This window comes from Prosopis cineraria, unplaced genomic scaffold, assembly GCF_029017545.1.
Source record: "Prosopis cineraria cultivar Desert tree isolate PC_DT_omini unplaced genomic scaffold, ASM2901754v1 PC85, whole genome shotgun sequence".
NCBI classification, from domain to species: Eukaryota; Viridiplantae; Streptophyta; class Magnoliopsida; order Fabales; family Fabaceae; genus Prosopis; species Prosopis cineraria.
The window spans coordinates 61,582-80,209 of NW_026555412.1; the positions used below are offsets into that span (position 1 = coordinate 61,582).

At 31.6% G+C, this 18,628-nt stretch overlaps 3 protein-coding genes across 13 annotated transcripts; all 3 read left to right on the forward strand.

Annotated features, from left to right (window-relative positions):
* Positions 1–5,631, forward strand: LOC129295296 (putative F-box protein At5g62660). Of its 11 annotated transcripts, none has more exons than XM_054933799.1 (6): positions 1–3,512; positions 3,590–3,830; positions 4,010–4,042; positions 4,116–4,454; positions 4,720–4,816; positions 4,901–5,631. In XM_054933799.1, exon 1 carries the CDS (start codon positions 1–3, stop codon positions 1,132–1,134), a length of 1,134 nt encoding a protein of 377 aa, XP_054789774.1. In that variant the 3' UTR covers positions 1,135–3,512; positions 3,590–3,830; positions 4,010–4,042; positions 4,116–4,454; positions 4,720–4,816; positions 4,901–5,631. The 11 variants fall into 11 exon arrangements, with proteins under 11 accessions (XP_054789774.1, XP_054789776.1, XP_054789777.1 ...); XM_054933801.1 differs by having other exon boundaries at positions 3,590–3,709; XM_054933802.1 differs by having other exon boundaries at positions 3,590–4,454; positions 4,901–5,030; positions 5,278–5,631.
* Positions 5,632–12,583: 6,952 nt separating this feature from the next.
* LOC129295300 (transcription factor KUA1-like) lies at positions 12,584–13,894 on the forward strand. The gene is made up of 2 exons (XM_054933809.1): positions 12,584–12,996; positions 13,546–13,894. Exons 1-2 carry the CDS (start codon positions 12,584–12,586, stop codon positions 13,892–13,894), a joined length of 762 nt encoding a protein of 253 aa, XP_054789784.1.
* Positions 13,895–15,859: 1,965 nt separating this feature from the next.
* Positions 15,860–16,969, forward strand: LOC129295301 (F-box/kelch-repeat protein At3g06240-like). The gene has a single exon (XM_054933810.1). The coding sequence runs from the start codon at positions 15,863–15,865 to the stop codon at positions 16,967–16,969; it is 1,107 nt and encodes a 368-aa protein (XP_054789785.1). The 5' UTR covers positions 15,860–15,862.
* Positions 16,970–18,628: the final 1,659 nt, after the last annotated feature.

The following is an 18,628-nucleotide window of genomic DNA, read 5'->3' on the forward strand; positions in this document are numbered from 1 at the left end:
ATGAAGCAGCATATGGTAATGGCTGGCGACGGGCCGTTTCTTCCAGAAGAAATAATCAGAAACATTCTCAAACGGCTTCCGGCAAAATCCCTGATCCGATTTCGGCGTGTGTGCAAACAGTGGAGAAATCTCTTCAAGACCCCATCTTTCATCGAAGAACATCTCAATCACACTAGTCATCAAAATCCTTCTCTTCTTCTCGAACGGAATGACTTATGGTTGCTCAATCGTGACATGCAACTCGATAAAGTTGATAACGCACCTTTGATCGATTCCTCGAATACCTTTCGAGTCGTCGGTTCCAGCAATGGCTTGCTCTGTGTTTGGGTCAATCATTATATTATATCTCCTTCCCTTTTATTGTGGAATCCAGCGACTAGAGAGGTCAGACAGGTGCCACCTTCTATTACAGGTGCAGATAGCCCTTTCAGTATAGGATTTGGCTTCAGTCCAATTGTTAATGATTATAAGATAGTGGTAACTTATGATTCTGTTTGTCCTTATGAGGTTCTGCTTGTTGTAGTGTATTCATTAAGCTCAGGGTCATGGAAGGAAGTAGAATATGGGATAGAGGGCGTAGGTCTTTGTTCTGAAAGCATCACTGTTAATGGAGCTATGTTTTGGTTTGGGTTTGGGTGGAAACAAGATACAGATACTTATTACGAAGTGATAGTTTCATTTGACATAGCAAATGAAGTGTTTACTTTGACATCAATACCTGATTGGTCTACTTCAATTTCAAGATCTGGGTTTACTGTGTATGAGAACAAACTTGCTGTGCTTTCTTTTCCTGCTATTCAAGACTCTGAATCTTGGATTGAATGGTGGGTGATGGAGGATGTTACAGGTGCATCTTGGTCTAAGAAATGTAGTAGCTGTCTCTTTCCATGCTTGGCACGTCCGGTGAGTATTTGGAGGAATCAAATTGTTTGTGATGGTATTGTTGTTTGTGAAAATGAACGCCAAGAGTGGAATCATGAACAAAAAATCTCTCTGATAAATATCACTACCAATGAATTGAGGACGTTTGATATCAGCAAATGTGGTGATGTCAATGGAAGTAACTTTATTTTCACCTACACAGAAAGCCTAATGCCAATTGGAGGAAAGAAATTGTGTGTGATATTTGTATAAGGTCTAGAGTCATTGATGGTATTAAATGTTAAGTGGAGAATGATGCAGCAAAATTTTTTCTTTTTTGTTCAATCTCACTACTAATAGTGATGACTGTGCTTGTAATCCTTGATGCACTTCGAAGAAGATATATCAATGCACATGTATATTTACTACTGGACGTTTCTAACTTTATTTGACTCATTTATAGATTTTGTTGTTCAGTTCTCTTTCAAAGATGGATATATAATTTAGTTATTGATGTTTGGATTTGGCTGGATTTGTTGTCCATGTAATATACCGATGATTTTATATCACTCACAAGGGGAAAAAAATTGAATATCCTGCCTTTTCATTTCATTTGTAAGGTAGAAATTTATTAAATGCAATTGTTGGTGGAAGCAGATTTTCATCTTGCAAGAGGATATGTGCTCTTTAGATCATTGGGGGATTAGAACTATATTTGCACAGAATTTACTTCATGTAGATGTAATTTTTGATGTCACATACCATTTTTCACTTCCTTACGAGTAATTCCTTCTTCCCTTGAGCACTAAGAAATAGATGACAATGTGTGATGTGAAGGACCTCGGTATTATTTTTGACATTTTTAATCGACTTCTTATAAGATTACACATCATATGCAAATCCTTGTGCAAACATTGGGAAGATCTTATTTTGGCAGTATCTATCATCATAGTTCTCCTTCCCTGTTCTGCTTTCCCTTTTTCTTTTAGTTTTTTATGCTGTCACAACAATAGCATTGCGCTTGACTTCCATAAAAACTTGACTTTTGGTCTAATTAGCGATGCATTTTACCAGATGTTGTGTTTTGATTGGATGAAAATCTTTTCTTATGCAAGGTCAGATAGGTGTCCGTATCTATTAGAGGTGTAGGGTGTCCTTTCTATTTAGGATTTGGCTTCAAACTATTTTTTTTAATGATTACAAGATAGTGATAATTTATGTTACTCTTTTGAGGTTCTTCTGGTTGAAGTGTATTTATTAAGTTCAGGGTCATGGAAGGAAGTAGAATATAGAAAAAATGGCATTGGTATATCTGAAATTATATCATTGTTGGAGCTATATTTTGGTATGGGTTTGAAAGATACAAATTGTTACTACAATGTAATAATTTCATTTGACATGGTAGAAGAAGTGTTTGCTTTGATGCTAACACCTGATTGCTCTACTTGGATACGTAGGTATTCTGAACCTTTAAACAAAAGAAAATTAAAGCATGCACCTATTTAGACAAAAAAGATGCCATAAGAAGATTATTGCTTGCTGCAACTTTGTCAACTATAACATATGGTTCAGTTTCAAGTAGTACATTGCACATAAATGAATGGATTAGCTGAATCTTAATATCATGGAATGAGATTTAACTTTTTTGGAATTGAGATCTGTAAGTTTTTGTAAAACTTGCCTTTGAAAAAAAGAAAGAGAAGGTTTAATATTTTATGAAAAATTATAAAATGATAAAAAAATTAAGGAAAAAGAAAGAAAATTTTACATTTATCAACTTTAGAGGATTCAAATCTTGCATATTACCAACTTTGGCAACGGTAAATTTTTGTAAAATGATTGCTGAAAGGGACTAATTATTAATAGAGTGGAAATCTAAATAGCTCAAATAATAAGAAAAGACAATATCTTTCATTAACAATTTGAGTTTGAATCCTCTACACAGCACTCAGATATACTTATTCCCAAGTCCTAAAGATGTCATATTTATAGTAACTTAAACTCGAAGTTTTATGTTTAGGAAATCATAGTCTTTTATGTTTAAATCAAAGCCTATTAGTGCCAACAAAATGTTTTTTCATTGCTATAAGATACCAATCATCATCAACCATTATCAAGCCATCATGTTGCAGGTAAGAAAATTTTGCAGCCCAATGGCATGCCATTTATAGAATCAGCAAGTATGGGTTATGTAATTGTGATCAATCAACCTTATTATACAAATCTTGTAAAACGCAGCTCATTGGTCGGGTGTTGGTGATATCTTATTGGACAGGTTGGAATTTTCCTCTTCCCTTATTGGTTGGATTCATTTATTATATGGTCTATCTTGAATATAATGTATAATTTCTCTCTCTTTCTATTTCTCCCCTCTTACTGTTCAATTGATGCCCTTCTTCGCAACTCTTTTTCTTTTTTCTTTTAGAAAAAAGGCCTTGAAAATGAAAACTCTGCTCATCCATTCGGCTGCTATTATTCTTCTTTTATTTATTCATTCTCTTTCATTCATTGTAACTGGCGCCTCTTATCTTCTACTTTGAATTTTGAATTATTTCTCTGATTATTCTTTCATTTGTTCTCTATTTGGTTTCTTTGTTTCTGCAACATGCAGGTGCGGCAATTTTCTCAGAGTGTAGTTTCTCTCTGATCAGGTAAATGCCACTTGCTCTTTGATTAATACATGTGGAAATTGGTGCTTATGCGACTTTGCCTGAATTGTTCTGTAAAGGCGATGCAACTTGCTGGGAGAAAAGCCCTATTTAGAGGCGACTACACGTTTGCTTTTTCAGAAGTCCGATTTAGGTTTTGGCCAACGCAGCCTCCACTTCTCTCGTCTTTGCTGAGAAAGGTTAGCTGTCGCTCTTTGTTCCATGATTTTTCTTCATCTCACCTGCTGAAGAAAGACTGGCCATCTTTGGCCACAATAAGCCTGGGGAGAAAGATCTTTCTTCATCTCAACCGCTCAATAAGTACCTTCCATATATTCATCTTATTTTTCCATTATCATTATTGTTTCACAAGTTTTCAATTTTTGGGTCTCTGTTTTCCTACTACTTGTTACCTATGCTCTGTGCCTTTTTTCTTTGTTCCAATTCTTGATTCATGAATCATAACTCGTGCTGATGATGCCCCTTACTTGAGTCTGCAGGTATATTTTTTCAGCTGTTGTCTATTTCTGCTGGTATGTTTCTATCTGTAATTTTTTTTTTTTGAAGGAACTAATCATTAACCCAGTCATTTGCTTCATTTTTCAGTACAACCTTAAATATGAAGTCCCTACAATATTTCAAGTTCATGACTGTCAATGCTGACATGTTAAGATGCCTATCTATGGAGTAAATTCATTGTGGAGATGCCTATCTATTGATCGTCCTCAAAAAACAAAAAAAAAAAACAAAAAAAACAAAAAATCATGTACACTCCAAGATAGTTGATTCAAAACTATTTTTCCTCTCTCCTCCCAGCAAATCTGCAAACGTCTTACTACTTCTGGGCAAAGTGGCTGCATATACATTGACATTAATGGTTTTTCTTTATAGCCAAGTGATACCGATCCTGAGACCTGAGGAATCCTTGAGATGCCTATCTATGGAGTAAGTTCATCATGTGATTGCACTAACTTTTTTTCACCATTTCTAATATTTTCTTCATTTAGACTTGAACTTGTAAAATGGCTTAAGAAAAAGATAGGAACACACAGGGATATGAATTTCTTCATTGAACTTGAGCAGTCTTAATAACAAGATATGTTTGATGGATGAAAAACAGATATTTAGTGTGGTTTTTTATTAATTTGACAAGTTCTGTGGTATCTTTTTCATTATTCTCTCTGTTTTAATGTTTAGTTGTTCATTACAGATGTTGTGGGGTTTTTGCGATGGTTCAGTTCCATCCAGGATCACCAGACTGGGATTGAGAACTACAAAAGACTAACACTATGTATAGCTGATTAGGAGTTAGTACTTTACCAAATCCAGAATAATATATGCAAGTGCCACTGTTATGATATCCTTTAATCCTACCTTATTTTTCATTTCAGATAAAAACTTTTAGACTATGTTTGTTTGGTGACACCACTCTGAATGCTGTGAATGACAAGATTTCAGATATTGTGCCTCCTGTAGTTGTCGTCCAGATGGGTGTTCTGGGATTCTACAAAGGTGAATCTGGTATTTTTCCTTATTCTTCATTCTTAATTTATCAGTCCGGCATTTTTTAAAATGTTATTCCCTTCACTTCTAGACAATCCTCAACTTTCAAACTATGATGATACTACCAAGGTTTTTAATAATCCTGACAGAATAATTTGATCAGAAACTACTGTTCAATAGTTGCTTGCTCAAGTTTGCAGAATAATTTAACAAAAATTATCCTTCATCAGACAGGTAGACAATTTGATACTGTCAATTCCTACAGGATTCATGTGTATACTATATTTTTCCCCCGGAATTCTAGGAAAAGATATTTCCCTCGAACACTTCATATTCTTGCTAGAAGAGAGATGGTCATGAGAATCAAGATCGGTGAATTCAACCTTAGGCAAAAAAACATCTTCTCTTAGTGTGTCTCAATGCAGTGATGACCCAGAGATCCTGGAGAAGCTTACATACTTCGAAGCACAGTTACCATATGTAACAATATTTTATTATCATTCATTTGTGTCACAAAATTGTTGCTCATTTGGGTTTCAAAGGATCCTGCCCTTTATGTGATCAAACCACAAGTGTGTTAATTTAATCTTTTATATGTTAGAACTAGTCGTTTAACCAACTCTCATTTGATTTATCTTTATAAAATAAATTCAATATAGGCTTCTATTTTCGCCTTATTTGACAGTGATCAGCTCCTTTCCACTCCAAGTGAGTCCTCCAGTTCCAAGAGCAACCTGAAACATACCAGGATTTCTGGTGACGTAGAATTTGCTACACTCGTGTCATTTACTGCTCCTGAAATGAATAGCAAGAAAAGGAATTCTATGATTGTCAATCACTCTATTCCAGATTCGACGGGTATAGGTGAAATGTGTACATCTTGCAACTCAACCCAGAATCCAAGAGTCATCAAGGAGAAGTGGAGAAGAACATTATTACTGAGTAAGTTTATTGTGTTAGTTGTTAATTCTAAGCATTTTTTTTTCGCTTTATATTTTGAATTTGCAGCATTAGACTACATCATATTTTGTATTCAGCATTTTCAGGAATTCCTTCAAATATATTATATGATTATGCATTATCTTGTGATTTTCATGTTACGTATTTTTGGGGGAAGTCAAACCCCAAAAGCTCCATCACTTTTGTAGTAGAATTGCATATTTTGTATTCAGCAGTCACATTCTTGCCAGCACTTTTGCAGAAGAATTGAAAGAATTTATAGTTTAATTTTACCTTCTTTACGTAATCATGTCTCATTCGTTGCAAAGTCAGTAGACTTGGCAAGAATGCATACTAATTATATTCAACATGTTTACCTTCTTTTCTTTTCTTTTTCTCTTTTTTTAAGTGTACTATCCATTGGTATTACTGTGGACCGCTCATGTACAGACATGTTTAACTTTTTTTCTTTTTTTTTAAAAATATAATGTACTTCAATTTTTTCATCAATTATATTATCTGTCTTTGACTTTGTTTATTAATATGGTATTGGATGGAATGAATTGAGTGGCAAATCCCTTTCAAAGTGAATAACACGTATTTACTACAGCATATAATTAATCTCCCTCCCTCTCTGCCTCTCTCTCGTTTGTAAAACTGCAGATTTTTAATCTTTATAAAGCTATAACTCATTTCTTGAATTAACATATCAATCTTATTAAATTATCAATATTATATAAAGTATTTATAACTAAATTGCGTCTTCCAAACTTTGCACAAGTTGAATAAAATTTTTTATGTGTAAATAAATAAATATGTATGATAGGCAAAGTATATGAGTTGACAATGCCATTTTTGGGGAAGTACCTGAAAGAGACGTGCATGTCTTGACGAACCAAAATAAACTGTGAAACCTATCGATCCTATAGCATACACTGATATCAAACTCAAAGCATTTAGAGTTTAAGAATTATTAGACTCACAGTAACATAATTGAATGTTTAACGGTGCAAAAAATATATGCAAGTTAGCTTATAACAGACGACTCATACAAAATAGCAAGAGACACACCCTCATTTAATCATTCATAATGCCCTGACAGATTAGAATGAGTATATGATTATCATTTTACGACAACTATTCATTTACAACCTCCAATAACAACCGTATGTGGAACATGACCCTCTCCATCTATCAACATTCTCAAAGATCACAATAAACCGAAAAAGAAAGGGTTATTAAGAACCCTGTTTTAAATAGAACATCTTCATTTAAGAAATGAATCTCATCTATTCAAGGTACTTTAAGCTCTTAGAATTAAGTTTTCAAATTTAATTGTCAGTTTTTTGAATAAAAAAAAAGCTGTAGAAACTTAGACTTTTAGTAACTACATGCACTTGTTATCGTTAAAAGTTTGACAGTTAATGATGACTTTAAATAATCTAAAAATTTATTACTGTTAGGTCCCCGATTTATTACTGTTAGGTCCCCGATTAAAGCCAAAAATCCAAAATTTATTACTGTTAGGTCCCCGATTAAGTTTTTTGAAAAATTATTTGTAAATGTTAATTCAAATAATCTAAAAATTTTAACTGCAAATAAGATATTTGAATTTAAAATACTCATTTGCAATTGAAATTCTTATTTTTTAACTATTTGAATCAATATTTATAACTTCTTTTTACAGGATTTTTTTCATCAACTTAACTATAATAAGTTTTTGAGTTTTGAGATTTTTTTTAATCAGCTTTGGGACTTTATTTTCATTCTCCCATATTTTTGTGACTTCAAATGAACACGTTCAAGATCATTCGTAAATGTGTTTTTAAAATATATATCTTTTAAAAAAAAATCTAATCTTACAACCAATTCAATGTAAAGAAGTTCCATATTTGACTTTTAAAAATTATTATTCATTAACACTTGTGATCTGTTGAAAAGTAGTGATTGAAAAGAATCTCCAGCATTTTATAACATTATATTACTTAATAGTTTAAAATTATTAACATTATGTCTTTTTTTTTTTGTAAATGATGTTTAAATCTTTAAATGACAATATTTTTAAATAATAGGCTAAATGCATAAAGCTCTCCTAAACATTGAAACAGCTGTATATAATTCCCTCACCTTTAAAAATTTAAAATTAACCCTCCTAATATTTAATTTTATTTTTCAAAACCCCCTATTGTTAGTAGAACTATGTCTAATTAATTTATTATATTTTTCAGATAGTTGAATGCTAGTATTGCTTTTGGCACCACGACTACAGGGGCAAACAAAAAATTTCAAAGGTCATGCTAATTGTGATGATTTAAGAGTGAGAAGAAGATCAATCATGTTAATTGGCATGATTTGAGAAAACAAGCACAGGAAGCGAATTACAAAATAAAAATAAATGAAAAAAAAAAAGGAATTCACTTGATACTGAAACAGAGATATGTTAGATGAGAGTTAGTTAATGAGGATTAACTATAAATTGTCAATTGATTATAAATATTAGAAGTTTAATTATAAGTTTAAGGTTGGTTATAAATCAAGTTATTAAGCATTAGGAGAATCACGTTTAAAGACTATTCAAACAAATTATTCATAAATAAGAATTACAAGTTTCATTTGATAAAAACAAATTGCATTTGCATTTTAATAATAATTCATTTTGTATTAGTTTTTGTTTGCGAATAATTTCTTAAAATGGTCTTTGGATGTAACTCTCTCTTGAATATTTGAATTAGGTAAAAAAAAAAAAATACAAATGACTTGCAACTTGTTTTCCACTATTTATAATTAAATTTTCAGGATTTACAAGTGACCTTCTAAAATTAAAAAAAAAAAAAACTTTCACAATTTTCAATCTGATTTGCAAGTGATTTTACAATATTTACAATTCAACTTCATATATTTACAATTTAGCTTTCAAATTTGCAACTTTGAAATCTTGTCCCATCTTGGTCGCAGTTTTGTGCACTTCCCAACTTCAGCGACGTTAGAATGAACATATAGTATCTCCCCCATGAATTAGCTCGAGCTTTGTGTGTGCTGATCCGATGGCTTCTCCTTTTCTTCTAGCAACTCTATAAATGATCTCCACTTTCAACATCTTCTGGAAAGGAGATGCTTCTTGGAGTTTTTGTTTCGGATGTGACCTTGAAAGAACAACAACTTTGGCGGTTGATACTCGATCCAAGGTTTGACGTGGAGATATTTCTCCAGGAGATCAAATCCAACAATGGTGCTCCTGACACTATTGACCAGGAAGCGATTTGAAGTCTCCAGAAGAAAGATTTGGGAATCGATCAGAAATATTTGAAGTCTCCAGAGTCATAGAGTTACGGCATTAACTTGCAAGTCCAAATTAACGGTAGGGGCTTCAAATGTAACAAAAATAAATTTAGGGTTCAAGTATATTCTAAGTCTATAATTGAAGGTCCAAAATTTTATTTTACATTAAAATATTTTCATTTCAATGACAAATTCTTTTATCTTGAAAGAAAAATTTTGGATCAAATCTATTATCAAAAGGCCTTGTTGATAGGCAATCTATAATTATTTTTGTGAGTATTTTTTGAGTATGGAAACATGGCTTGAGGATTCTCATAACCTAACTTATTTAAACTTTTATTTACAAAAAATAAAAGAGTAAATTTTTGGAATTATTTCCCCCTCCTTTCCTGTAGGGGGAAAAAGATAGAGGAATATGATATTTATTTGCTAAAATTTGTTATTGTTACTAACTATATAACAATTTATTACTTAGTTTCTCAAATTTAATTGAAAAATTTTGCAATTTTACATTACTTTAGGGTGTTTGATTTTACATTAATTTCATACAAAATTAAATAATACTTTCTTAAAAGAAAATAGAGTTAAGAATCATTTTTGTCCCTAAACTATACGCGAGAGTGTATAAATGATCTTAAACTTGACTTGGGTTAGTTTTTCTTATCAACTTAAAAAATTCTCTCTCTCAACACCCGGACATTAAAATTTTACTTAACTTTTTTATTTTGCAGGTAAAACTAGATTATTATACAAAGAAAAATTGAGAAAACAAAGGCAAAAAAAAAAAAAATTGAAACTGGCTGAATATGATTATTGGGACCAAATCCGATATGATAGTTACACAAAATATATTTGTAAAAGATTTTTTTTTCTTATTTCTGTTTTAAATTAATATGTGTGTGTGTGTGTATATGTATATATTCTTTTCTAGCTTAAAAATAAACAATTCTATTCTAAAAACCGAAAAAGATTTGTAAAAATTAAGAAAGAAATTTTTGCAATTTATAAACATGATAATCTCAATTTAAGTAGTTGAATTATATTTATTTTGAATAAAATTTTAATTAATTTTCATTTACTTTGCAGGTAAAACTATATTATTATATAGAAGCAATTGAGCAAGCCCGTAAGCGTGTGAAATTTGTGAATTATCTAATTCGCCAATAGTTTAATTTAATTTGAGTTCAATTTAATCTCTAAAATTGAGAAGGATTGTTTTCACGCCATAACGAACTAGTGGAATATGATCATTGGGACCAATCCGATGCGATCTTTGTACAAAAGATATTTGTAAAATATATTTTAAACTTATCTCTATTGGAAATTAAATATATATTGTTAACCTTTTCTAGTTTAAAATATAAATAATTTAAATCGAGAAGGAAATTCCTGTAATTTATATACTTGACAATCTCAAACTAAATCTTTGAGGTAAATTTATTTTGAATAAAACTTTACGTGAGTTTCATTTATTTTTCATGTAAAACCAGATTATTATCTAAATAAAAATTGAACAAACAAAGTCAAACAGATATGTGAAATTTGTGAATTCTCTAATTTTTTAATATTTTCATTTGAATTTGAGTTTGACTTATATCTAGTTGAGCTCACATACTTATTGGTTCGTAAAAAAAAAAAAGAAAGAGAGAAAGAAATCTGATTCTTTATAACTGTATCTAATAAAAAAAATATTTCTTTTAATAAACATCCAATAAAAAACTATTTAAAATACTTATTTTCTTCTCTCCTTTATATTATAAATAGGTGTAGATAATGAAGAAGATCTATCCAATTTTTCTACCAAAGTTGATTACGAATCTATACAGAGACTTTCGAAGTGCAAGAGTATAGTTTCCGTCAATTTCTCGTACAGGTAAGCCTTAACTCTATGTTCCTTAAATTTTATATAAGCTTGATTGAATATACGTGGAAGAACTATGAAGTCTTTTGTTTATGTTGCATCTATCATCTTATAATTTATTTTTGTGACATCTATGTCCGATTATATTTTGCTATAAGTAATTTTTTTCCTTGAAATATTTCGTATGAGTATGGATTTGCTTGATTTTTATTTGTTTAATTTTCTTGATATCTCTTTATTAATATTTATGAAACGTATAATCTTGCTGTTTGACATAACTCATCACAAGGGCACGCACGTGAACGGTGACATCTTTTTCAAGGGAACGGAATTTATTTGATGAAAATCTGTGCAGTGTTTTTGGAAAATCCTTACCTGCGATGTATCTAATGGCTAGAGAGAGGTGCATGATAAAACTTATTATATGCAAAGTATACAATCATGATGTTTATTAAAATTTTTATAATTTATAAAATTGCATAATACAAATATAATAAGAACGATTCAATTTATTATTTATTTTTTTAATTTTTATAAATTGAGTATCCTAATGTATTCTATTAAATCCATATTTACTAATAAATTTTTTAAAAATTTATTTTAATAAACACAATATAAAGAATAAATATAATATCTTATCTGACACTTCCCATTTTTTTTTAAAAATACTACAAGTTAAAAAATTTAAATTTGAACTATTCAGAGCAAATTTGGATAATTAATTTAAAAAATTATAAAATTTTAATATTAAATTTGGATTATTTAAATTAAATCAAGACTTTCTAATTAGTAACAAAGAAAATTTATTTTTATAAATTTTTATAAATCATAATAGATAAAACATAATAGTACACGTTGCATATAATAAGCCTTATCATGCATGCACCTCTCTTTCTGGCCATCAAATATAATGCAGGGTGAGGATCAGCAAATCCGCTCCTCTTTGTCAATCATTTCAAATGCACAACTCTCCATGCTACTAGTGATAAAAACAAGCCACGTTTTACCTATGAAAAATAAAAATAAAACCCTCCATAGTTATAGATCGAGGTCTGCAAATAGGGACTGGCCAAAAACAATCTGAGGGTGAAGAGACAAACGTTAACATTACTATCTGTGCTTGTTTAAGGTCAAGCGATCTAGTTTAGGCTATTAGGTGAATAAAAATAAAAAGCAGGTTAGTTTTCATTTATTTCTCGTAATGATTTAAAATATTATTCAAAATATTTTTATTAAATTAAATAATAAAATTTACTAAAACCGAAAAATTATTAACCTATGTAAAACTGGTCTAATATAAATGTATTGAAATATAGCATAACTATAGATAGAGAATATAATTTTTAGAGTGTGTGTGTATTATTTATTTGTACTAATAATTTGTTATTTGCTCTTATAGTTATTAACATGGAATTGCAGTAACTATTATTATAAAGCTCTTAATTAACATACAATTGAAATGTTACAGACAAAGGAACTACTATTGAGTGACATGGACTACGAGTATACATTAGAGCAACTTACCAAAGATCTTGGAATAGTTGTTAAAAGCTTCTATGAAGACAATACTGGGTCAAAGAATGAAGCGAGTCAGGCTCTACTTGATGACAATGAAGTAGATCAAACTCTGCTTGAAGAGGATGAAGTGGTTCAGGCTCTCCTAGGTGAGAATGAAACAAGCCAGGCTCTGCTTAACGAAAATGAAGAGAGTCAGGCTCTCCTAAATGAGCTTGAAGCAAGTCAGGCTCCCCTTAATGAGAATGAAGCAGGTCAAGCTCAAGTCCCACCCATGTACCCAAGCACTTGGCCTTCCAACTGGAATTCAACGAAGCAGATTTCATTGAACTTGGAGCCACCAAACAATACTGGCACCAAGAAAAAGAAATGGGCTTTGGCTGAACACATGTACGTATCTATACATTTTTTTTTTTCCATTTCAATTGCTTTGTTTTTCTTTCTCTTGGTGTGTTTTCAATTGAATGACTTTTCTTATGAATTTATTTGGCAAATTTGCTAAGAAATTAGTGAAAAGAAAATAATACTTCCTCACTCAGATAGAAATTTATCAATTTATTCTTATTTAAATGCATCATTTTTTAAAAAACAATTTTATTTATAATATTTTACTCTATACATAAAATTAACTCCTTTTTTTATATACAAAATGACTTACAAAATAAATTATCCATTCCTTCTGGAAGATAAATAAAACTAAAGAGAGTCCATAGGAGAGAACTCTTGTATATTTTTATTACTTAGAGGATGTATAGAACAATACTAAAATTTATTCCATTTAATTTCTATAACAATATATTGTGAAGATAATTGCTTAATACTGTAACAACACTTAAAATGGGGGATCATAGGTGACATAATGGACATTAATAAAAATATTTATAACATATACTAAATAATATGATGACTAATGACCTTCTTATATTGTTTTTTTAACAGATGCTTCCTGCGTGGATTGCAGCAATATGGGAAGGGAAAATGGACTGCCATTTCTAAAAATGTGGTGCTGACAAGAACACCAGCTCAAGTAGCCAGTCATGCTCAGAAATACTATAAACACCAAATTGATCGAGGAAACAAAAAGAGCAAAAGAGGCAGCATATATGATTTTACCATAGACATGCTTGTGGACCCTATGAATCAAAACGAGAACCATGCCATTCCATCAATGCATCAATTAGGACCACAAAATCTTTCACATGAGCCTCCAACGCACCAATCATGGCCAGTGCATCAATCAACCCTAATGAATCGGCCTACTGTTCCAATGCAAATTCAACCTTCATAAATCAGCCTAACTCACAAAATATTATGAAGGTGAATCCTGCTTGCATGGCAGAATTGGACCCATCTCACGCTCACTCAACTCCCCAACCACATCAAGGGTTATCACAGTTGACATCTGTGTTTTCATTCGGCCCTGGGTTCTCTAATGGGCAACAATTGGTAAATCAACCTTCATTCAACTCTAAGGCACTGACAACTATCCATACCCAAATCAACAAGGGAACCCGATGGACTGAAGAAGAACACCTGTATGTGCATGCCCATTTGATTTTGTTTCCTTTTTTTCTTTTTTATCATAAATGTCTTGATTTTTTTTTTTTGGCTTTCTTATTATAGGTTATTTGTGGATGGATTGGAAAGATACGGGAAGGGAGATTGGAAGAACATTTCTAGATATGTTGTGCAGACAAGGTCGCCAACTCAGATTGCTAGTCACGCTCAGAAATACTTTAATCGCCAAGCAAAGAAAGGGAACAACAACAACAAGCATTATCCTACTACGAAAGGGAGCAAAAAGAGGAAAGAAAAAGCATCCATGATGTCACCATTCATGATATTTATGTCGAAGCTCAACAACAAAATCAAATGATGGCTTCTTCATATCCTCAAAACCAGATTGTTCCTCCAAGTCTTCCCATAGATGAATCCTGTAACCCACAAAATTGCCTAAATTTTGATCGGTCCCTTCAATTTGGGTACCCAAGTAGCGCCTTTCTTATGTAAAGACCTCTTTTACTCTCCAACTAATTTTATAGTATATAATGACATTGATGTGACCATTTTCTTGAATCGTATTGTACATTCTAATTCAATAAATTTTATAGGATAGAGATGTCGGTTTGAGACGATGTGTTGAGGAACTTTGAAACGCCAGAATACTTGTCAATTATGTTGGCAGAGTCGTCGCTAAGAAATGATAATGTGGGTAATGTTGGGAGAGATTGGAATTGGGAGCAAGTTTGTTAGGATTACTTTCGAGACATTGTTAGGATCTTTCAAGTTTTAACTTTCATCCATCGCTCTGCACTTTTTTATTCTTGTTCGATTCGGACTCGTCTCCATTTCTTTTAAATTTCATATTTTATTTGTTTTTTGGTATTTTATTTTTGTAATATAAAATGCCATGTAATCATTATTTGCGACACATTAACAAGTCCAGTCTGTCTCACTCATGACAAGGATAAAATTTTTAAATGGACTAAATTTGAGGGACTAAGTTATGATAAGTTAAACTTGAGAGACTGAATCATTATTGAATTAAAAGTTAAGGGACAAAATAATTATTTTTTCTCATTTTAATCACAAAAAATTGAGAGGGATTGCTTTCACACCATAAGCAACTGGTTGAATATGAAAAAATATAATATACTTAAATATATGATATCTTAGTATAACATGTCACAAAACACAAATAATTAATTATATTTATTATATTTTATATATTTTAATAATAAAAAGTGTTCTCAAATTTTTCAAACATAAAATATTAAAATTTTTTCAAGCACAAACCTCAATTTTTTTTGAACTTATTTGAGTTAGCCCATCAAGCTTAATATGAATTATCAGTTATATCTTCATTTTTTATCTATTAAAAAATATAAATGACATGTTTAATTTTTAATTTTCATTTCGAATGTTAATTCATTTTTTCCTTCATATATTTGAAATAGTTTAAATCATTCAAATAAAGAATTTTTAATAGACTATCAAATGTTATAAGATTTCAAATTTAAACATTCAAATTGAAGTCCATCCACCCAAATGCTACCACGAGGAAATTCAATGTATCTACTCTAAATTTTAAATTAGTTTTTTGATAACGGAAATTATGTTAAATCATTTATTTAGAAACAAAAGGCACGAAATTTTTCAGCAGAAGCAGCCTAGTGAAGCAGTGATCTTAGTTGATCAGAACGCTATCCTCCGAGAGATCTCTTCTTTCCAGTCGAGCACCATGAAGGAGAAGGTAATGGCTGAAGGCATTCCGTTTCTTCCGGAAGAAATCATCAGAGACATTCTCATACGACTTCCGACAAAATCGCTTATCCGATTTCGCTGTGTGTGCAAACGGTGGAGGAATCTCTTCAAGACCCCATCTTTTGTCCAAGAACACCTCAATCACACCAGTCAAAATCCTTCTCTTCTTCTCCAACGGAATGACTTATGGTTGCTCGATCGTGAGATGCGACTCAAGAAAGTTGATAACGCACCTTTAATCGATTCCTCGAATACCTTTCGAGTCGTCGGTTCCAGCAATGGATTGCTTTTAGTCGGCATTTGTAATAGATTTCCTTGCTTTTTAGTGTGGAATCCAGCGACTAGAGAGGTCAGACCGGTGTCCTCTATTACGGTGCAGTCTGAAGATAGCCATAGACCTCGCAGTGCAGGATTTGGCTTCAGTCCAATTCTTAATGATTATAAGATAGTGGTCCCTTATGATTCTAGTTATCCTTTTGATGTTTTGGTGGTTGTAGTGTATTCACTGAGGTCAGGGTCATGGAAGAAAGCAGAATATGGGATCAAGAACGTAAGTTTTAGTTCTGAAAGCATCACTGTTAATGGATCCATGTTTTGGTCTGGGCTTGCGTGGAAGCAAGATACAGATACTTATGACGTTGTGGTACTTTCATTTGACTTAGCAAATGAAGTGTTTACTTTCATACCAACACCTGATTGGAATACTTCATCAATTAGTTTTGCTGCGTATGAGAACAAACTTGCTGTGCTTTCTTCTCCTGCTTTGCAAGACGTGGGTGAATTGTGGGTCATGGAGGATGGTACAGGTTTATCTTGGGCCAAGAAATATAGTTACTATCTCTTACCAAGATTGGTACGTCCGGTGACTATTTGGAGGAATCAAATGGTTTGTGCTGATATTGTTATTCGTGAAGATGAACATCAAGAGTGGAATCATGAACAAAAAATTTCTCTGATAAATATCACCACCAATGAATCAAAGACGTTTGATATCAGCAAATGTGGTAATGATCTCAATCTACGTGAATTTATTTTCAACTACACAGAAAGCCTTGTACCAATTGGAGGAAAGAAATTGTGTGCGCTATTTGTGAAATGATGAAGCAAATTTTGTTCTAACTTTGTTCAATCTCACTGCTAATAGTAATGACTGCACTTGTAATCCTTGATGACCTTTGCAGTATCGCTCATCATAGTTCTCCATCCCCATTTTGCTTACCAATTTTTTTTAAAATTTTTTATGATGTTGCAGCAATAGCATTGTGCTTGACTTGTAAAAAACTTGACTTTTACTTAATTTGTGATACATTTTATCAAATATAGTGTTTTGATTAGGTGAAGGGTGTCCTTTCTAAGTAGGATTTGGCTTCAGTCCAATTTTGTTAATGATTACAAGATAGTGATAACTTATGTTACTAAGTGCCTTTTTGAGGTTGAAGTGCATATTAAGTTCAGTGTCATGCAAGGAAGTAGAATATAGGATCAATGGCACAGGTTCAACCTGTAATTATATCGCTGTTGGAGCTATGTTTTGGTATGGGTTGAAAAGATACAGATTGTTACTCCGATGTGATAAATTCATTTGATATGGCAGACAAAATGTTCTCTTTGATGCCACCACCTGATTTCTCTACTTCAATGTGTAGGTTTGCTGTGTACGAGAACAAATTCACTGTGCTTTCTTTTAGTGCCATTTAAGATTCTGAACTTATAATCAAAAGAAGATTAAAGCATACACATATTCAGACAAAAAGATGCCATAAGAAGATTATCGCTTGCAATTTTGTCAACTATAAATATGGTTCAATTTCTAGCAGTACATAAATGAATAGATTAGCTTATGGAATGAGATCTACATTCTTTTGAAATTGAAGCCTGTAATTCTTTGTAAAGTTTGTCTTAAAAAAATAGAGAGAAGCTTTACAAAAATTCACAGATATTAAATTTGGAGAATTTAAATACTACGAGTTCTAACTTAAACTCGAAATCTTATGTTTAAGCCATCATAACATTTTATATCAGAATCAATGCCTTGTAGCACCTACAAAATGATTTTTCATTACCATAAGATACAAATCATCATCAACCATTATCAAGCCATCATGTTGCAGGTAAGAAATTAAATTGTGCAGTCCAATGGCATGCCATTTTATAGAATCAGCAAGTATTACTTATAAAATTGAGTCTAGGTAAATGTGATCAAGTGATGGAATTCTCCTAACATTTTGTAATTATATGGAGGGTTATAAAAAACATGAGGTAAATGGACCAGCCCTCTTGAATAGATAGTATTGCTTTTGGCACCAGGAATGTAGGGGCAAACAAAAAAATTTCAAATGCATGAAAATAAAAGCTTGAGAGTGAAAAGATCAACCATGTTAATTGAGGATGATTTGAGAAAGCAAGCACAGGAAAGGAATTTTAAAATAAAAAAATGAGAAAAAACAATGGATTATTGGACAATGAAACGGAGAAATGCTAGACGAGAGTCAACTAAAGAAATTAATTATAAATTTTCCATTGATTATAAATATTAAAAGTGTTATGAATAAAATATAGAGAGAATAGAAAGGAGAAGAAAGAATATAAGCAATAAAAAAAAAAGATAACTCCTCTTGTATTCTCTTTCATCTCTACAATACGATTAACATGCCCTATTTATAGGCATGATTTATATTAAGGATTACACAAATGATAATAAAAAAATAAAAGGTAATCAACACTCATCAAATGATTGGAGTTTCATGAAAAAATATGA